The sequence below is a fragment of the Zonotrichia leucophrys genome, chromosome 24 (genome assembly GCF_028769735.1).
Source record: "Zonotrichia leucophrys gambelii isolate GWCS_2022_RI chromosome 24, RI_Zleu_2.0, whole genome shotgun sequence".
Lineage (NCBI taxonomy): Eukaryota > Metazoa > Chordata > Aves > Passeriformes > Passerellidae > Zonotrichia > Zonotrichia leucophrys.
In genome coordinates, this window is record NC_088193.1 from 183,667 (window position 1) to 204,911 (window position 21,245).

At 62.0% G+C, this 21,245-nt stretch overlaps 1 protein-coding gene across 1 annotated transcript; it reads right to left on the bottom strand.

The window, feature by feature from the left end:
• Window positions 1-112: 112 nt before the first annotated feature.
• Window positions 113-20,316, bottom strand: PHLDB1 (pleckstrin homology like domain family B member 1). The gene is given in 29 exon segments (XM_064731899.1): window positions 113-770; window positions 1,025-1,110; window positions 1,187-1,406; window positions 1,548-1,694; window positions 1,775-1,865; window positions 1,972-2,263; window positions 2,667-2,711; window positions 2,921-3,014; window positions 3,117-3,233; window positions 3,511-3,672; window positions 4,063-4,218; window positions 4,686-4,823; window positions 5,549-5,671; window positions 6,178-6,267; window positions 6,447-6,557; window positions 6,656-6,811; window positions 8,015-8,143; window positions 10,019-10,156; window positions 10,283-10,420; window positions 10,493-10,735; window positions 11,478-12,562; window positions 13,867-13,992; window positions 15,819-15,989; window positions 16,058-16,181; window positions 16,600-16,698; window positions 18,350-18,381; window positions 18,384-18,434; window positions 18,437-18,654; window positions 20,249-20,316. Coding segments are annotated over 29 exon segments (4,725 nt in total). The 5' UTR covers window positions 20,251-20,316; the 3' UTR covers window positions 113-629.
• Window positions 20,317-21,245: the final 929 nt, after the last annotated feature.

A 21,245-nucleotide genomic window follows, 5' to 3' on the forward strand; every position in this document is an offset into this window, starting at 1 on the left:
GATGCCGTGCCCTTCAGCTCCCTCCCAGCCCTGCCCAGAGCCCCCCAGCCCCGGGGCAGACCCCGGTCCGTCTGTACCGTGCTGCCGTTCAGAGCCCATGCAGAAAGGAGAGCCTGGTTCACAAATGCTTTAAGACCGGGCAGTCAGCGCCACAACCCCCATCCGGCCCCAGCACAGGGGGACAACGCTCCGAAATTCTAAAAGGTTTACAAAAGGGGTCTGAGTCTACACAGCGGACATCCCGGCCACACGGGGCTGGGGGGCCCCCACCGTCTCCTTCCCTGGAACACTGTGGCAGTAACAATCAGCATCAGCCTCAAAACCAGCACCTCCCCAAGGCAGAGGGCTCAGGTCCCAGCAGCTCTTTGGCAGCTTTTTACATTTCAGCACTTTGATATTGTTCCAATAAAGTTTGTTTCTACAAAGTCAGCATAAAAAAACCTTATTCCCTTGCCTGGACAGGCAACACTCAGGACCAGCCAGCTGTGCCCAACGCAGGTCTGTGACATTGGTGTGCACAGCCCTTGGCAGGAGGCGTAGCAGGGACCACGGTCCCTCAGGAGCTCCTCGCTGCTTGGGAGGCTCACAAGTCCATGCAGCTGGTGGATCTGGGATGCACAGCACCGCCCTCAGTTCATGAACTGGGTATAGCCCTCTGCCCCGGTGACAATGACGTCCATCCAGATGCGCATGGCCTCGGCTGATGGTGCCACCATGAAGTACAGTCGGTCGTGGGTCTTGACACAGAAAGTGAGCGCAGGGTTGGGGCTCTGGAGGGGAGGATGAAATCAGCACTCTGTTCCCCTCTGAGCAGCAGCAATCCCCCCCCAGTCCCCCACGAGGCCCAGCACTGGGGTCCTGCCCTTGGTGCCCTGAGGCTGGCACCATCAGGGGCCACAGACCATTCCAGGAGCACCCCTGGCACGCACTGCCCTGCCACCCCTGACCAGCGTGACAGAGGGCAGGAAAATGGGGACACCCACAGACAGCAGACAGCGCAGCAGGGGCAGTGCCCAGCTCTCACCTTGGCAGCACTGCGGAGGTGGTCATAGTAAACCTCTTCAATGGCTTGGAAGTAGATAACACCCTTCAGCTTTGTCTCATGTTTATCTGCCCAAGAGAGGGAACTGTTGTGGACTGTGGGTGATGGCATGGGGAGGGGGCACAAGGTGGCATCGGGACTCACCCACATAGTAGGAGAGGGTGCGCTTCATGCGGTCAAAGACAAACCAGCGCTTCTTCCAAGATTTGATCTTCCCGCCCATCTTGACCAGGTAGCCCTTGCACATCTTCTCTGTCAGGATGATGTGGTAGCAGGTGTCAACGTTGTGGCCCGAGGACTCGATGTGCAGCCGCAGGTTGAAATCCTCCTTGCGGATGGGGAGGTACCGTGTCAGGGGACGAGCCTGGAAAAGCAACACAGCTCTGCAAAGGCCACTGACAGTGACAAGAGCCACGTCCCTCCGCTGCGAGCTGGGACAGCGGCAGCAAGCTGGGTGTGCCTCACAGCCCAGGCTGAGAGAGGGGCATGGCAGCCTGCCTCACACCTGTGAGAAGTGCTTCTCCCGCAGCTTGACCTCCTTCTCCACCAGCTTCTGCCGCCGCGCGGTCTCGTCCTGCAGCCGGCGTTCCAGCTGCTCCCGCCGCCAGCGCTCGTCCTCCAGCGCCTGCTGCCGCAGCTCCATCTCCCGCTCCTGCCAGCACGTACAGGCACTCAGCCCCAGCACTGGAGTCCTGCTTGCCACCCAGCCGCGGCGCTGGTGCCCCCACTCACCCGGGACTCCATCAACCGTGACTTCTCCTCATGTGCCTCCTTCAGCATCTTCTCCATCTCCTCAATCCTCCCTGTCTCCATCCCGCTGGCACTGCAAAATAGCCACAGCTGCTGCCCCAGCAGGAAAGGACCTTGAGCCAGCAGCACACCAGCAGAGCGAGCTGTACTCTGGCCATAGGAGCTGGCCCCAGGATTACCTGGAGATATTGTCAGGCGAGCACGCGGAGTTGTTGCCAATGGAGATGCTGGTGTCCATGCTGTCTGAGCTCTCCAGGCTGAGCGTGTCATAGGCGTGGTCCAGCTCCTCAGCCCGGGGTCCAGCACCATGGGGACGGCTGTGGTGAAGGATGGAGTGGTGCACAAGCCGGGGGAAGGCAGTGGGGAAGGGGGGCTGCCCATGCAGGGCTTCCCACTGGGACTGTGCCTCGGCAGCCGCTTTCTGCTTCAGCTCTGCCAGCCGCCGTTTCTGCTCCTCGATCACCTGCCGACCTGTGCCATGGCAAGATGACAACACCAAGTTAAAAGTGCCACATTCAGAGCCACAGCATGGTGGGCAAAGGGGGTGGGCACAGGCAGAAGACACTACAGGCACAGCTGGAACCACGAAGGCATGGTAGGGGCAGAGGTGGGAGCTGCGGTCACAACTCTCTGGCAAGCACTGCAACCTGTCTGGGCAGCAGCAGGGGACACATGCGCCAGGCTGGTAAGGAACAAGCAGGGCAAAGCATTTGCAAGCTAGGGAAGCACAGGCTTGTCTCTTAGCAGATGCTGAGATCCACCTGGCACCCTGGACTGCTCATGCCCCTCTTATGTATGGCAGAAGATGCCAGCAAACAGCCATGCTGCTGCCTCTGGGCTGCTCTAGGCAGTCCAAGTCACCCCACATCTCTACCTGGTAGATTGCCTGGCTGCAAGGGCTCTGCTGGGAGCAGCTTGGCTGGAGATGGGCCGTCAGGTGGAGGGGTCAGGAGGAAAGAGAGGGGGGAAAAGCAAGAGACTGTGAGAGAGGCACCGCATTCTGCTGGAGCATTGCTGCTGTCGCCACCCTCGGCCAGGCTCCCTTCTCCATTGCCCAAGTGGCAGCAGGGAGAGCGTCTCCCGAGGTCCCACCACCCCCCAGAGCCAGGACACAGAGCCAGAGCTCACCCTTCTGCTGCAGGGCCAGCTGGCGCTTGGTCTCGATGTCCTGCAGCGTGGCCACCAGGTTGCGGGACAGGCTGCCCGCTGGGCTGGGGGGGCCCTGGGCAGGACAGTGGGTGGTCAGCTGCGAGGATGGGCACGGGGGCTGGCACAGGCAGGCGTGAGCCATGGCCAGGGTGCCTGGGTCCCCTGGCAGCCATACCTTGGGAGAGGGGCTGCGCTCCAGCACCGAGAGGTTGAGCTGCGAGGACGAAGGCGTCCCGCTCTTCATCCGAGGGGTGAGGACACCAGCACCAGCCTCTGCTTTTGCACGATAGACCTGAGCACAGAGACACAGCACGACAGAGATATGGGGGAACTGCAAAAGTCCTCCTGGACAGATGGCTCCCCAGATCCTGCTCTGTGTCAGTGCCATCCTGGCAAAGGGATGCAGCCCGAGAGGAGGCAGAGACTGCCTACCCTTTGCCTGAAGTGGCAGCCAGAGCCCCAGCAGCACTCAGGGTACAGGGTCCACAGGAACGTCCCCACACTGCCCCACTTTGGCCACAACCAGCGGCCCCAAAGCCTAAGCCTAGGCAGCAGAGAGCCAGGATTACCTGCAGAGCCTTGTGAGAGGAGTGAGCTTTAGCTGGAAGTGGAGGAGGGGAAGAAGAAGGAGAGACAGAGGAAGAGGAGGTCCCAGCCATAACCTCCTGGTACCACTTCTCTAAATCAAGAGCTGGGAGACACACAGGGCCTCCCAACAGCTGCTGCTCCATCTGGAGAGAGAGGCTGCGTGAGAAAGGATGAAGGACAAATGCAGCAAGAGGGACAGATGCACAGAGAAGAGGTTGAAGCATTCCTGCCTATGCCTGCACCACTCCCCCAGAACTTAACATGCAGACCCCTGGGGATCCTGCGCACTCCGTGGCTAAGTCCCAGCAGCTGTAGGAGCTGTTTGCTGTTCAAGAGAATGTGAGAACTTATCAAACACAAAGACCCCCTGCCCTGAGGACAGTGGAGCAGCAGGCAGGACAGCCAAGGGTGTGTGGAGTGTCAAGAGCCTGAGCTGCTGCTCAGCTCCATCTGCAGCTCACCCCTTCCCATGCATCTCCATCACCTCCCAGGGAGAGTACAAGGGGCCAAAGGGAGGGAAACAGGGCACCAACCTCTGCAGAGATGAAGGGAGAAGGGAGAGATGGAAGAGGAGGATGAGGAGGAGCACAGCCTGAGGATGAAGGAGCCGGAGGGGTACAGCCCAGCAGGGAAGCAGCAGGGGTGTGGAGGCTGCCCAGGATACCCGAGAGCTGCTCTACGGTCACATACTGGGCAGAGAGAAGCAGATTGAACCAGGTTAAGAGCTGGGGCAAGCAGGCACAGAGGAACGAGCAGGAAGCTCCAACCCCCACAGGAAGGTTCATTGTCCTGGGAGGAAAAGCAGTCGGTGCAGCAGCCACCCTGCTGCTGGGCACAGGGTCAGGCCTGCTCTGCATCCTCCTCGCTTGAGACAAGCGGCCAGGACTGCAGCCAACAGACAAAGGGCTGCCCCTCCCACTGCTGGGCACCCACTCTGCTCCTGCCCCGCCACTGCATCCAGAGCGGGCGAGAAGTGCACCCCAGCAAGGAGACCGGGCAGCTGGAGCCTCTGCTCCCCACGCAGCTGCAGCCAGACAAGCGTCCTGACCCCAGAGAGATGTGGCTCCAGGCCCCAGGGCACACGGGGGGCTGCAGCTGCCTCCCTGCCTGCAGGCAACCCGAGGGAGCAAACCCGAGCATGCTCTGGGGCAGGTACCTCGTTGGCTGTGGGAGGTACAGCAAGCAAGAAAGAGCTCTGAGCAGCAGCAGGGGCAGCAGCAGAAGCTTTAGTGTCCAGGCTGGGGCCATGTGCATTACTGCAGAACCTGAAAACGTCAGACAGCCTCATGTACTCCTAGAAATCCATGGCAAGGGAGAAGGAGAAGAGTTAGACCCATGTGCTGACATCACGGCACTGACTGCATAGTGGGAGCAAACCTCCCTGTGCATTCCTGCCCCAACCCTGCCTCCCCAGCCCTGCCCTGCTGCCCGTGGTGTCCCCGGCATGCAGCACCTTGGGGTGCTCGAGCTGGGCTGGGTGTGCTGGCACCCATCTTGCTCCAGCCTCCAGTGCAGCTTTGCTGAGTGCCCACAAGGGGCAGGGATGCCTCAGGGTCCTCCACGGGCCACAAGTCCTCCCTAGTGCAGCAGCACTGGGGGAGGCACCTCGAGCTGTGCTGAGCCAGCTTAAAACCCACTTCCTCATCCTTTCTGAACCAAACATGCTAAAGCTGGGGACTTGCTCTTATTTTGGGAAAGCTATGCTAGCACGACCCTACAGGATGCTGTCAGGAGGTGCCTAGCCAGGCAAGCAGTGAGCAAGGGGGGAAACGGCTGCACCAGGATTAAGTTAGGGGACAGTGGCAGGAACTGGGATGCCCAGCAGGCTCAGGAGAGTGCCTGGAATCAGGGACTGAATGTTAATGAGCACAACTGCCAGACATCTGTATGACAAATGCTCCAGCCATGCTGCTGTGGGGCTGCCCTGCTGCCTGGGGGTGACATTAGGCCACAAAAGGGGTCTCAGCCAAGGAGGGGTAAGTGAGCAAGCACATGCAGCTAGTCCCTCTAGTTAGTTACCTCTTGTGCCTTGGGGTAGGAGTAGGTGGCAGGAGAAGCTAAGGAGGCAGCTGCTGCTGGCAGGGGGCTCAGGGGCTTAGGTCCCTCCAACAGCTCATAAGGTTCTGAGATGTGGAGGGTCTCCTGTTGAAGGGTAAAGGTCACATAGGCAAGGTGGGCAGAGACAGCAAGGTGGCAGCAGCAGGAGTCCCACTGCAGGCAGGCACGAGGGGACTCTGCCATCTTGTGCCTCTTACCAGCAGCAGGTCAGGCAGTACCACAGCCCCTGAGGGCATCATGGTTGTGGCTCCCCATCCAGAGCCATGAGCAAGGTAATGGGGCAACTCACTCCCACCTAAAAGTCCCCTGGACCAGCACCAAGACATCCCCACACTTGCTCTCCAGCAGTGATGGGACCCTGAGCAATCCTGTCCCATGGGCTGCTCTGTTGCATTTCCCCTTCCTCCCCCACAACCTCTGCAGCCCATGGAGAGACTTTGAGCAGGTGGAAGCACCTGGCTCTGGTCAGAAGGTACTTGGGAACTGCTGCAGAGCAAAGCTGGTGGTGCACAAGGCTCATTCTCACTGATGGCTGCAGCTTAGGAGAGAGAGCAGCTCTGAGGACCACAGCCTCCTCTCTACCAACTTACCTCTCGGAGAGCTGAGGACATTTTTGGGAAGTTCCTGCCACCTGTGACAAGCTGGTATCGCCTCTCCAGAGACACGAGCTTCTCCTTCTCCTGCACAGGGGGTGACAGGTCAGAGGCAGCTGATGGCTACTGGCACCCCATGGCAGCTCTCGCTGCCTGCCAGCCACCTGTCAAGAGCTAGCAGGATCTGGTCCCCTGCCTCGAGCCCCCAGGAGCACACAGTCAGGCCATTACCTTCTGCAGGAGCTGCATTACAGTCAGGGCCTTACCTTCTGCAGGAGCTGCAGGACGCTGCTGCGCTCCCTGGCCAGGCGCTCGGCCTCCTGCGCGCTCTGCAGCCGGATCTGGGCAGCCTGGGCATCCAGGGCAGCCACCCGCTCCTGGGGAGTGGCAGCAGAGATGAGCTGGCTGCTGGGAGCCCTGGGATGCAGCCTGGCCCAGGAGCACAGCCCCACGGAGCTCCCCCTGCCATGCCCACCTTCCTGCGGGCGATGCTGCGGTGGCACTCGGCCCGGCTCTGCAGCAGCTGCTGCCCTCGCGCCTCCCGCTCCTCTTCCAGGTGGCTCTCTCGCTCCAGCTGCTGGAACTCCAGGTCCTCAAACAGCTTGGACTCCGTCTCCAGTGCCTCTGCCTCCTTTGAACACATGAGAGCACTGTGAGTGGATCACACTCACTGGATGGGCACCTCCACGTCCTGCAGGCAGGTCTCCCCCAGCAAAGCCTCCTGCCGTGCCTCCACATCCTACTGGTGCTGGCCAGGAACAAGAGCTGGTGGCCAAGCCTGTCCCCTGTGCCTGGTGTGGCAGGCAGGCAGTTTTGCCCTCTGCTGGGCATCAGAAGCACAAGAGATTCTGACAGGAGTGTCTGCAGACAGAAGAAGGCAATGGAGGCACCCAGAACTGGCCAGCACAGAGCAGTCACCCCCATGAGATGAGCCTGCCACAGCCAGGGGCTTTGCCAGCCCTCGCAGACCAGCTGCCCCTGCTGAAGCACACAGGGGCTAAAGCCGTGCCCTGACAGGTAACAAAACGCCAGCATAACCACCAACAGCAACACTGTGTCACCAAGCCTGCAGGTGGCAAAGCCCCAACAGACAAGCACCATGCTGGACAAACTCCCGTGTGTCCTTCCAGCCTTCATGCACCGACAGCACGTGGCAGCACTCAGCTCAGGCCTGCCAGTGCCATCCTGGCAGCCAGTGTGCCATGCACCCCACGGGGATGTGTTTCACCCTGCTCCATGAGACAGGCAGCCAGTGACACAGCACTGATGTGCTGGCTCCTGAGGGCTCCCACACGCAGACGCTGCTCCAGCAACCCCCCTGCCCACTCTACACCAGACCCTCATCCAGAATGTGAGTGCCTGGCGGGAGCAGGCTGTGGCAATGTGGGTTTATCTGAGCAGGCACTAGCCATGGGCTGGGGAAAGTCAACCACTTCCAGAAAATACCAGGTAATAGGAAAAATGCTGAGGACTAGCAGTAACACGTATCAACATGACTGTGTAAATGAACATTCTCAGGATATAGCTAGAGGCAGCCAGATGAGGATGCAGCAGCCCCCAAGGCTCCCCAGCCTGCCCTCCTTGCAGGGCAGGGTCCACGCCGGCGCCCTGCCCGTCCCGAGGAGCTCTGCCGAGCGGGCCCCGAGGAGCTCTGCCGAGCTCTCCCGCGCCCCGGGCGAGGGGCAAGCTTACCAGGACGGTGGTGCCCGGCGCCAGCCGCCTCCAGCCCGGGCGCGACGCTCCCAGTGCAGCCCGGCTGGCAGGGAAGAGCTGGCCTAAGCTGGAGCGGAGGGAGGTGGGCCATGGTCCGGGAGGGGTGGGGGGAGACACTGACCCTTCGCATCTGCTCCTGCAATTGCTCCCGCATTGACTCGGGGCACTTAGCAAGGTGGCTCTTCGACTCATGGTAAAGCGCCTGGAGTTGCTCTAGCTCCTTCCTTTCAGCATCAACCTTTGCCCTTTCCTGAATTAGGGGAGAACAAGACAAAACAAAAAAAAAAAAAAGGAAAAGAAAAAGGAAAAAAAAAAAAAAGAAGACACACTTCTCAAATGGGCGCCATGCAGAAGCTGTGAGTTAGAGAGGAGCTCAGCTGGAGACAGAGGGGGCTCAGGAGAAGGAACAGCATGGCAGCTACAAGGGGATCCAGAGATCAAGAGACACAGGAACTGGCTGAGCAGTGTTAGAGGAGTTACAGCCAGCCCCTGACCTCAGCTTTGTGTTTCCAAGAACAAACTTGCAGGCAGCAAAAAGATCAACGCTGATAGTATGGTTCAGGTCATCCCAATCCTGCACACAGCTGCATCACAATAACCACTAACTGGCTTTGTTAACTGCTACCAGTTAGGGACTGCAGGTCCTGAATGCAGGAAGAGAAGGTCATGGACCACCCTCATCCATTAGAAGGAGAGGGCAGCAGTGAAAAAAGGAGGCTGTGGTCCAGCAAGAGATGCTCAGGCTATGATGAGCCAGCAGCAGAGCAGACACTGACTCCTGGGCTGGGATGAGGGGCCTGACCACAGGTGCAGTAAAATGGGGCCAGCAGCATGGGACTGGCATAGGGGAACCACCCACAGGGTTGGCGGTACCGTATGGGGGCTTGGCATTGAGAAATGCTTGCTGCAAGGAACCCTGTGCTCCACACAGAGATGGAACATCATGAAAAGGGCTACGAGCGGACATGCTGGCAGGGAGGCAAGGCTGGTATGGGCAGATGCCCCAGCAGAGGAGCAGTGGATTGCCTGGGGGCTCCTAGATGTGCAGAGATGTCAGAGGTGATGACAGAGTTCAGGCACTGTTAGTGTGAGCAGCGCAGATGGGTTAGGAAAGTGGGTGGTTAGGTCAGCAGAGAGGCTGGGAGAGGGCTTCCCCTGTGCTCCTCTCCTGGCTCTGCATGAGGCTGTCCCTGGCTACAGAAGATACCTACAAAGGGCTGGAAGACCAAAACCAGAACAAAACCCCCAAATGCTGTAGGAGCATCACTGGGAGGCACCAATGGCCACTCTGCCAGGCCACAGGCATCCCAACAGCTCTGGCACCCACAGCCACCGCCACGGGGCAGGCCAGACCCCAAGGGACACTGATGCCACATGAGGGTGGCACAGAGCTGCTGGTGGGACCTCGGCATAGGCTGCACAGGACAATGGCCTCCAGCAGCAGGGATTGGATCCCAGCAGCTTTCCTGTCAACAAGGCCATGCCACACTGCCTGCAAGGCTGTGGGACAGTCAGCAACCAGCAGCTGGGACAAACATCCCACACAGGCAGCGCCATGGGTGCCTTCGGGCAGTAACTGCACTACAGGAAACATCGGGCAAAGGGGGCCAGGACCCCCTCCTAAACCCACCAAGATAAACACTGCAGTGGTTTTCCAGCCACCGCCAGCAAGCCAAACACTACAGCAACAGCTGCCATCACTCATGAAGGCGCAGCAGAGTGAGGTGACTTGCTGCAAGACACAGTTCCCCAGCAAGGACAGGTAATGGGGAGAGCCAAGGCCTCTGCTCCAGCACTGCCCACGGCAGGCAGCAGCCGTCTGGAAAGCCTCACACCAGTCTCCCTGCCAGAGCAACAGGCAGCAGCCGAAATGCTTCCTGAACATTGGCTGTGCTCTCCTCCAGCAGGGCTGTTTGACCAAGCCCAGGCAGACAGACAGACAGACAGACAGATCCCCCCACAATGCAAACCACAGGGACTGCTCTCCAAAGCCTCTGTGGAGCCCAGAGTCTGGAGAACGTGTCCGCAGGGAAAGGCTGCAGCATGAGGCATTGCAGCACGGGCTGTGAGTGCCAGGGAGGGTATGGCACAGCTGGTGACAGTGGGAACCTGTGACTGGGCCCACCTTGTCCCGCTCCTTGCGGATGCTGGCGTCCAGGCTGGAGAGCTTCTCCTGCAGCTGCTGCGCTGCCTCCTGCTCCTGCCGCAGCCGCAGCACCTCCGACTCCCGCTCACCCTGCAGCAGCGCCCGCTCCATCTCTGCCTGCACGGACAAAGCAGCGTCAGGACTGCTGCTCCTGCTGGATCTAGCTCATACCCTTAGGGTTTAGTGCTGACTGGTGAGGGCAGCAAGCAGCAGGGGACCCAGCAGTGTCCCCTGAGCTCTCACCTCTCGTGATGTCTCCTGCAGCTGCTGCTCCAGCTCCTTGACACGACCCTTCAGCTGCTCCAGGCGTCCGAGGACACCAGCACGCTCCTCCTCCAGCCGCTGTGCCTCCTTGGCCCGGGGTCCTGTCAGCTTCTCGTGCTGTGGAAGGGGCTGATTGGCACGGCACGGTGCAGCATGGCATGGAACAGAATGGCACAGATGTCCCCTTACCTCGTGGTGGGTACTCTCCGTGCTGCTGCACTCCTCCTTCAGGTTCTCCTCATCTGATCTCTCCACACTCTCCCTCTGCTGCAGCTCTTCGACAGCGTGGCCCAGAGCCATGGCACCCCTGGGCGCCCACTGGCCAGCATCCGTGTCACCAGCCAGGAGCCTGTGCGTGTCACCGGGCTCAGTGCCGTCTGTTTTGGTGTACTCAGCACAGAGGTTCAGGATGGTCTCCAGGCGCTGACGCTCCTGTAAGAAAGGATGGTCCCCATCCAGCACGCGCTGTGGCAGGAGCAGACAGAGCCCCGTGCCAATGGTGGCCATCAGAATACGGCCCCGCACAGTGGGGTGGGCAGACAACGTTACAAAGCACAATGCAGCCAGCTCGACCCCACAGCAGAGGCAGGCACGCGATGTGCTGGAGCTGGAGACAGACTGATGACAGGCAGCAGTGCCAGCTGCCGAGCGCCGCCGCTATTTCCAGGCAGTGACTCAGGCTGCCTGCGCCAGGCGTGAGTCAGGGCTGAGCAAACACAGCCCTGGCGGCTCAGCCCGGCCTGCAGGACTGCCAGAGACACGGCAAACCTCATCCAGGCAGATGCCAGTCCCATAAAAACTCCATCAGCCCTAAATATAGATGCAACATCCACAGAGCCACAGCACCACCACCAGCAGATGGGCCCTGGCAGGGATGGACAAGATGTGGAGAGTTTTGCAAGGGGCACCACCATTTTGGCCAACAGCCCTGGGACCATGCCAGCCCCACCAGCTTCCACAGGCTGCTGTAAGCCGGGGGCTTTGTATTCCCAGAGAGCTACTGAGCACCGATGGCTGCTCCTGGCCATAATCCCCCTGGATGAGCCGGCAGCCTGGCAGCTGTGGCAAATCCCCAAGAGGCAAAGGCCAGGTTTCAGAGCAGCAAACAACAACAGCTATTTGCTAAGAGGGTGTCCCACAGTCAAATGTGTCCCCTCCCAGCCCCAAGGCTCACCAGGCGCTCCATCTCCTGCTCCCGAACCCGCTCCTGCCGCTGCCGCCGATGGTACTCCAGCAGTTCATCCTCGTTGTCACTGATCTCAGTGATGCTGTTCTTGCGCTCCCGTGAGCCTGCTGGCAGCCGTGGGTCCCCCAAAGGCTTCCTGGGGGCGCGGGGGCTCTGCCGGGGCGAGGGCACAGCCGGGGAGCCCAGCCCATACGTGGGGCTCAGGCAAGTACTGAAACTGGGACGGCGCGTGGGGTTCTCTGCCAGCAGCGGGGGTGAAGGACCCCCAGCACCTTTCGACTCCTCCGGGCCCTTGCGCCTGGCACGGGGACTGCCAGGCACGTCCCTGCCCAGCCGGGGCTGCGGGGAGGGGGCGTCAGGGGCCAGCCGGGGGCTGGCAGCCCGGCGTGACAAGGAAGGACTCAGGGGAGGCAGCTCCCGCATGCTCTCGAGGTTCCTCCGGGCAACCCGTGGGCTCTCGGGGGGCTGCAGCCGGGCCTCTGGGGCTGCCCTGCTGGCGGGCTGCCGGCCGGGGGCCAGAGAGTCCCGTGGCTCCCGGAAGGGACTGGGGGGCCGCTCCTGCAGGGCCACCCGCGGCCGCGGCGCCACCCTGGGCGTCAGCCGGGGGCTGCCCCCGCGGTGGTCCCCGAGCCTCTCAGCTGGCCAGGGCTCACCAGAACTGCCAGCAGGCAGAGCGGGCGGCTGGACAGTATGGTTGTAGCTGGAGGAGCGCAGTGGGAGAGGGGGCGGCACGGCCGGGCCTTGCTCTTGGCTGCTGAGTGAGGGGCTGGTGTAGCTACTGCTGCTGGCTGGGGAGGAGAGGGGAGAGAAGTTCTCATAGCTGGAGCCCCCTGAGGCAGCCCCAGGGCTGGGTGGGGGGGACAGGAGGCAGCGGCCACCCCCGTTCACCACAGGGGAGAGGGGGGATCGGCCGCAGGCAGGCGGCTTCTGGATGCCAGGGGTTGTGGATTCCTCCAGCACCAGTGAGTCCATGATGTCCTGCAGGTCCTTCTCAATGGAACTGACAAGGGAGCTGTGGCTGTGACACCCACGCTCTGACAGCTGGTGGCCACCATTCAACAGGGCCTCGGATTCTGCAGGGAAACAAAGGAGAAGGCATCAGGGTGGTGTGACTCCACCGCAGCCCCTGCCTGGGTCGGGTCCTATGGGGCAGCCTGGCATCATTCTTACACCTTGCAGAGTCAGAGCTGGGTAGCAGCCCCTCTCTGCTGTCCCCCTTCCCACTCCAGCCGGGACAGGGAGGAGGCTGGAATCCTGCTAGTCCCATCACCCAGGAGACAGAAACCTGAGAGGACAGCCACCCTCCCTGCATCGAAGCTCCCTGCTCCACTCCCTGGAGAGCAGCTGCCCTCAGCCCCCATTGGCACCCACCACTTGCCCCCTGCACACTCTGGCTTCCCAGCAAGGGGCCAGAGATGCAATAGCCAAAGGCTGCTGACCTGGCACCACGTCCAGACCCACCACCAGGTCGCCCGCAGCCTGCCCACAGCCCGGCCAGGGTGCCCCTGCCTGGGCCGCCCCTGCTCCCTGCGCAGCACCGATGTGCCTGTCACTCAGGGCGCCAGCGAATGGCAGCAGCGTGCAACCCAGCCAGGACAGCGTGCCACCCGGGCTGCGTCACCCCCTGGCACCCAGCGGCTCCCCACGGCAGCTGGCACTGCCTTCATCCTGGGAAGATGTGCCACAGCCCTGTCAGTGGGATCCCACCCCGTCCTGCATGGCAGAGAGTGGGCACGCAGGGCCCACACGGGATGCTGCATGGTTGCATGATGCTCCCCGGCCACAGCACCTCCCTGAGCCCCTCCTCCCGTCCCCAGCTGCGGGCATGCTGCCTTCCCAACACACACGTGGCACGGGAAGGCAGCCAAGCTCCTCTCCCTGTGCCAGGGCGTGCTGGTTGGGGCAGGGATAAGGGCTACCAGCCCGGGGATCAGTGCTGGAGATTTGGACATCCCCAGGAACCAGGCACAGTACTGGCTCCTGGCCCACTGCTCCACGGACAGGCAGACACAGCAAGATAAGCTCATGAGATGAAGGGCAGCAACCAGAAGAATGGCCTTCACAGCCCCAGCACATAAACACCCGCCTCCAAGCAATGGGGGGGCTCCGACGGGCGATGGCTCTGCCACGGCCAGGCTGGGCAGAACTGAAAGCCATGCCTCAGTGCCCCCACAGTCAACCTCTTTGAGGGGATATTAATCATTAACAAATACCAGTGCAGCTGCCATACCGTGCTGAGCTGAGGGATGGCACATCATAGCCGGGTGTGAGCCTGAGTGCAACAGGACAGGGCTGGGAGAGCACTGGGCAGGCTGATGGGTCAGGGAGCACTTCAGCATCTGCCCTGCCCCACCAGGGACAAGGGGGGGTCACCTACTTGCTGGTAGCCCATAGAGAGCCGATGGGTTCCTGCCCCCCGCGGGGATCATGCTCTTAATCCACTTGGCCTCAGCAGGGTGGTTGAAGCGGAGGAAGGTGGCCTGGCCCAGGCAGATGGTGCACCCTTGGGAGAGAGGAGAGAGGGCTCAGCTGCTAGCCGGCAATATCAGAGCGGTTCCAGAGAGCGCAGGGAGGCAGTCGGGCATTGCTCGCCCCAAGATGCGCCCTCGGGAAGGGAGCGGGCTCCCGCTGTCAGCAGAGGCTTAGGGGAGGCTGAAATCCAGGTCAGCGCAGCAGCTGCCGGCAGCGCATCCCAGGGCAGGCACAGCTGGGGTCCCGCCGGGGGCCGCGGGGGAGCTGGCGGCACTCCAGGGCTTGCGTGGCTGCCAGCTGCAGACAAGACAGCTCCTGTCCCTGCTTGCAAAGCGTCTCTTCTTGGCCCAAAGCAGCAGCCCTCTTGGGGCAAGGCTGCCGAGCAGCCCCGAGGACAAAGGCACCTGAGGAAGGGAAGGGGAGCGGAGCCGCGGGCACCCGCCGTGGTTCACCTGCTGCCCGCGGTGCTGGGGAGGCATGTGCTGGCAGCGGGGAGCATCAGGCGGCGAGGAGGCGGGCTGCCGCCGACACACCCCACTTTGAAGCGCCTGCCAGGGCTCTGGGAGAGGCTCGCTCCATACCAACAGCCGCTGCTGAAAATCCCTCGCCGGAGGGGACGTGTTCTTTGGAGCACCCGTCAGCCCAGCTCTCAGCAAGAAGAGCGAGAGGCACTACAGAGTAACTGCTGTCCCCGTCCGGGGGCCTGGATCCCCTGTCTGTGCGCCAGGGCGGGACGGAGTCCTGCTCACCCCGGCCCCACGAGGGCATCCCGCCCGCCAGGGAGCAGCGCCGACGCCCAGCCTGGCAGCGGCTGTCCCGGAGAGAAGCATCACTGCCCTGTGCCTTCCTTCCGCTCGTGCCGGCATCAGCGGAGCCACAGGTCGCCCCGGCAAAGCGAATAAACACCAAACTGCACCACGAGCGTCGGCCTGACAGCCCCGCAGTCCATTCCGCTGGGGCCCTGCACAGATGCTGTCCCTGCTCTGTCATGTCCCTGCCTGCCCCCGGGGACAGGAGGATGTGCGGCTCGGCTGAGCCCTGCCCGTACCTCGCAGCCTGCCACGGCCCTCGCCGCCTGCTGCGGCACCGGCGAGACCCCGGCGCCCCGCGGGCGTCGCGCCGGAGCCCTCCCCGCGGCCACGTGGCTCCCATTGTCCCCGCGGGGCAGCGCCCACGCCGGCGGGTGCCCCCTTCCCGCGGCCACGGGGGCAGGCGCGGGGTGCCTGCAGCGGCACCGCCCGCGGGGCACTCCGGCTCCGTGACCCCGAGGAACGGGAGCGAGCCCCGCCCGGCGCGGACACGCGCGGCCGCAGCTCCGCACTCACCTCGACACCGCCACCGCCGCCGCCCGGGCAGCGCCGCGCCGCCCCCGGGGAGGGGCGGGGGGCCGGGCCTCGCCCGCCCCGCCCGAGGGTCCTCCCCGGGAAGCGACTCGGGAGCCGGGCAGGGGCGGGGATCGCGTGGGAAGGGCCTGCGGCTTTGTCCGCGCTCCCGGGAGCGGCCCTGGGGGCCGGCCGGCTCCGAGCCCTGTAGCCACGCAGGCAGGCCAGCCGTGTCCCGGCAGCCATCCGGGAGGCCACCCGAGGTGTTTTCCTCTGTCATCTCCCTTCCCAAAGTTGGCTCAGCATCTCCGCTGTTCTTCAAAGCCCACCCGGGTCTCTCCCTTCCCACCTCACTTGACACATGCAGCAAAGCCAGCTCCCAAACTCTGCCAGAACGCGGCAGGTTCCCACCGCAGAGCATAGAGACCAGAAGGATGATAGCTGGAATATGCAGTTACAGGATGGCTCCTCACATACCCCAATACTCAACTGCACAGCTCCACAGGCAAAGGCTCTGGGTGAGCACAGCTCCTACCTTGGGTGAGGTGCGTGGGCCGCTGCAGCGGCACGCCGTCGATGGCACAGGCGTTGCCACAGGGGTGCAGGGTGAGTGTCCCTCGCACGTTCTCGATGTAGCAGTGCTGGGGCGCCAGCCCGGCGCCCTGCAGGACGATGTCGGTCCCAGCCGTGCCAACGGTGGTCCTCCCTGCCAGCAGAGACGGTATCTCAGTGTCTCTGTCACCAGCGTGCCCGTGGAGACCCCCCGGCACTCACCTTCCTCCAGCGGCAGGAGTGTGACGGCAGTGCTGAGCCGGCCGCTGCCCAGGCTCACCAAATGTGGCTTCTCTGTCTGCACTTTCAGCCCCTTGCCCGTGTCAATCAGGTCCAGGGGACTGTTCTGTAGGAGAAGGAGGGATGCTCACCACTCTTGCAACTGCAGCCCAGTCCCCTGCACTGCCCACCTGGCCGAGCTGCTCCGAAACAGCCACATAGCCAGGATCAATGCCAGACACATGCCAGCAGGACTGTCCAGCGGCAAGACGCAGGAAAGTAGGGCTCTCCTGCCTGTGCTACCTATCCCGGGAAGCTGAGGCAAACTGAGGAGAGCTGGAGATCCATGGGGCTTGGGCTACATCTAAGAGGATCCCAACTGCCAGCCGCTTAGCTCAATGGGCTTTGCTGAGGATCCCATAATAGGATTGGCTGAGACTGGGGAGAGGCTGGAGGGCAGCGCCAGTGGTGGGGCTGGCTGCAGAGGAATCCCAATCAGATTCCCGTGTTCCCACAGAGCAGAGGTCCTGATGCTGTGTGCTCACCTGGATGACAGTCTGGACTCTGCGGGTTGGGCTGGCGGGGGTCCTGCCCGGTGCCTCCATGGTGCCTTCCTGGAGGCGTCGAATGGTACCGGACACAGGCTGCCAGAAGAAACAGAATGGCACAACGAGTGACCACGCTGGGCATGGCCTTGATGTCTTTTTCCTGCACATCCTGGACAGCAGCCTGAGCACAAACCCTACCCATTCCAAACCAGCATTTGCCATCCTGAGCTCCTGTCTTCATCATGTCAGCAGCTGCCTGAAGCCAGTGAGCATCCCTGCCTGCCAAGGCAAGTATCCTACCTAGGCACACATCCCCATCCACCCAGGGAGACTCATGTATGAGCCAGGCATCAGGACAAGACACAGTCCAGGAAGCAAAACTACAAATGCACTCAGTTTTGGGGGCATGGTGTTGGAAAGGCATGCTTTAAATGCCAAGAGCTGTGGGCAGCCAGACCCCAATGGCTGTCATTGGAAAAGCACACACAAGCAAGCACAGGTTCCGGCTGTCCCCAGCAACACCTGCCTACCATGCGTGGCACACCTGGGCACCCCTGTCCATGCCACCAGAGCCCAGGCACATGCCTCTGCTCCCACAGTCCAGCAGCAGCTCATAGTGCATATGCTGAGTGTTTCATACCCTTGCCCATGTGGCCAGCAGGCAGGGCCACCACCCATGGAACGGCCATGCTGCCACACATTCTCTGCGTGAGTGGGAGGCAACTCGAGGAGGAACAATTTCCGTCACCCGGCACTCACGCCATGTCGGGACGCTCCGAGGATCTAAATTTACCGTCTGCTGCTCCCTACGTCCCTCCCTTCCGCCCTGGACTAGCTGACTGGGCTTAACCCTTCCCGGGCAGCGTAGACGGGATAGTGCTCCATCCCCGTTAGGAGAAGCCGGGGCCGGGGCCGCCAGGAGGAGCCCCGGGCTCGGCTCTCGCCAGCATCGCCGCCCGTCCAGCCAGCCCCGCAGGTCCCCCCCGCTCGTCCAGCACCGGGCTCAGCTGCGGGGGCGAGCGAACGGCTATTACACACTCTGGAAAAAATGAAACGCTGGAAAACGCCAGGCGTGGGATGCAGGACCTGGATGAAACCCGTGCGCATCCCGCAACAGCAGGACTGGCCCCACAGCAAGGGCTCCGTGGGGACTACAGCCACACCACGTGGGATGGGGACAGCTCAGCTAGGGGAAGGGGGGCCTAGAGATAATGGACCCCCAGAGCAGTTCCCAATCGCTCGCCGGCTGCCGAGGCAGGATCCCTGCTCTCCCTTACCTGCCGCCTGGTCCTGGCGCAGAGCGGGACCCTCCGCGGCAGGGTGCCCATGTTCCCCAGGCACTGGGGTGCCGCACTTCCCAGCATCTGGAGACCCCGCGGGCCTGTCGAGCCCCTGCCCCTCACTCACACACCTACGTCCCGTCACAATGTTCAGGAAGGGGAAAAGCCAGGAGGGGCCAGGCTGCTGCAGAGGAAGGGAGCGGGGCCAGGGTGGGATCTTGTGCCGGTGTTAACTCCTTCCCAGCATGGTTGTACTGGTTAGACCTCGTGAGAACCGTGGAGGACCCCCATTCCGGCCACCTGGGAGATCGTCTCCGAGTCTGCTGCCTGCTGCCCAAACTCTCCACCCAACTCCCCCCACTCCACAAGTAGCCCTGCCTGCCCATGAGCTGGAGGGTGACCCTGGCATCCCATCGCTTTCCAACGCCCCCAGTCCCGCAACACTGCCCTCCAACAGAGCCCCTCACCTGTCTCGTCAGCGCGCAGGGAACGCCCGCGTCAGCCCAGCCCGTGCTGCCGGGGAAGCAGCCCCTCTCCAGCCGCTCCGCTGCAGGAATGCGGGGCGGGAGCGCGGCCGCCCCAGCCGGCGCCCCACTGCTCGCACGGACAAGGCCGCCTTTCTTCTCCCGCCGCCGCCTGCAGAACGCGCCGCTTGTTCCCGCCGTGGGAAGCGGTGGAGGCAGCAAATGCCAAGGGGTCGGGCTCGGTTACCGCCGAACAGCCCACGGCCCTCGTGCACCCCGCGCAGGGCTGCCTACTCAGCCCCGGCCTCCTGGAAGACAAAAGCCCCTTTCTTCACCTGGCACGGCCAAAAGCCTCACCTGGGAGCATGCCCAGCCTCACCGATGCAGAGTCGGCTGCACACAGACACGCTGCCCCAGCGTGCTCCCCCCCTGCACCCTGCTGCCCAGGGGATGCAGTCTGCTTGCCTGCCCCAAGCCACGAGGGCAGGGGTGCTCGGGGGTCCACTCCTGCCTGACCTGCTGTTGCCCACCCAGACCCGAGCTGGGCATAGCACACCCTGACTCACCCCACAGCGGGTACCAGCTGGCCCCAGAGCTGCACTGTGTGCCACGGCCAGGGCAGGGACATTCAGACTGTGCTCACAGGAGCACAGACTGGCAGGCCACGCCATGCAGTACCAGCCATGCTGGGATGAAGCAACAGCATGGCAGAGACAGGCGCATGGCATCCCCTTGCACGGCCTCTCATCCCCACTTGTGGGTGGCTGGATGAGTCATGGAGGAAGCCTGAGTGGCCGAGCTAAGGGTGCTCACAGCAGAGCATCGCAGCCTCCAGCCAACTTGGCTGCCTGCTTGCTCCCCATCTGCTAAGGCACTCAGGGTGCGCTCACCCCTTCCCACACCCTCTGCCCTAGTAAACAACAGGCCCTTCCGCTGGGAAGGGGGAGCCTGTCTCCTGCACGAAGCCAGAGGCGAATGAGGAGCCTGTTCCTGGCCTCTGTCTCCCGGTCTGGGGCTGACAACTGAGTGGGGGAGACCCAGCCAGCCCCATCCCACCCAGGCGAGGGACAGTGGGGGCTGCATTGCGGTTGCTGGGACAACGCCATGGTCCTGGCAATAACACCACCATAAATCAGCCACCAGACAGCTCCGCCGGGAGCTGAGGAATCCTGGCCACACCCGCTGATTTCATCGCTCCACAGAAGTGCTCCAGCCCCGGCCCTGCCGGCATCATGCCTCAGGTCTGCACAGACGGGTGGATGCTCACCGTGTGCTCAGGTTGGGGAGAGTGTGCAGCCCTGCCTACGGCAGCCAGCACTCCCCGAGGCCAGCCAGCTCCAAGGGCTGCTGAGGCATACAAGACCCGACCACTGCTGCAGCTCAAGCCCTGACCCCACCATCAGCATGTGCCTCCAGACATTTCAGCACAGACACAAGCTCCAGACCCCTCACAAGACTGCACAATGGAGAGCTGCTCCTCCAAATGCTCTTGTATCAAAATGACAGTTTCTCACCGGCAGGCCAGAGGTTCAGCTCAGCAAGGAACATCTGCAACTCCACTGACAATGTCTTGGGGACCATGACACAGGATGGGTCTGATGGGTCTTGAATCCAACTCCTGGCATGAACCCATCACCCAGCCCTTTGTTAGCTGGTAAAGGGGTGGGGTGAACCTCACCTTTCCAAAGCAGGCATTGATCACTTTCCTCTTTCTGGTTGCCAGCAAGGATCCCTTGCTGTGCAATACTGTGGTTCCATCCACCTGCATGGTGCCCTACATGTACCTGTCGGGATCAATCCCTGTACAGGCCACCACACTGTTGGCATGGGTGCTTGGCACCGATCCATGGTGGATGGAAACTGACTGTCACCATTAGTTTGTTATCTTACTGTAAAACTTACATGCCTTCTCTCTGTGAGTTCCCACGGCAGCTTCTTGCAACACTGACTCCTTTTTTCTTTCTTCTGCATGACCGCCTGACCCTTCTTCCTCGCAGCACAGCCAACAAACTCCAGCTAGCCTAACCCACTCTTTTCTAACACCCGTCCTTATTGGACACAGCTGTGCCCTATTAAGGGCAGGGCTGTTCCTACTCTTTGGTAATTAGTACAGCTGCTACTCCCCAGGAGTGAGATTACCTTCAAGCACTATCTCTATTCTCCAACAGTCCATCCTCCCACATGTACCAACACATGGCACCACACAGCAAACCCAAATGTACAAGGAGTTCTCAAAAAGCACTCAGCCTTGCTACTGCCTGCGGTGCTCAGCCAGGGGACCTGCCCCTGCAGCCCTTGCCTAGTGCTCAGAGAGGGCTGGGAGAGACAGTGGCCCTTCAGCACAGCAGCTGGGCCTTCTGGGACTGCCAGATTCCTCTGGCTTTCTGACAGAGCCGAAGGGGCTGTGGCAGGAGTGTGGCAGGAAGCTGGAGTAAACAAGGCCAGCCATGGAGCAGGAAGGATCCAGCCAGACCAGCACTGTTCCCAGGCTCCCCAAGAGGTGTCAGAGGCAGCAGCGGCGGCCCTGGGCCAAACGCCATCTCCCCCTGTGACTGCCCATGAGCTGCAGCAGGATTTGGGGATAGGAGAACCTTGTCTGGCTGCCTTCCAACACCAAGCTGCTCTCAGGGCTCCCACAGCAGCAAACTCACCGCTGACGTGGACCACTGGATCCGGAACCAACTCCCAGCCCATCCACACACCACCAAAACATTGTGCAATGATTGGTTTTATGGCTGACCGTGTTTTTCCTACTTCCCTGTCTGCAGCTCCTTCCTTGCACCCCTCCTAAGGCACCCCAGCGAGCAGGGAGCCCCAACACGTCCCACACCTAGCCCAAACACGGGCCAAGGCAGCCGAGCTTTCTCCTGCCCCCACCACATCCCAAAGGCGCCTCTGA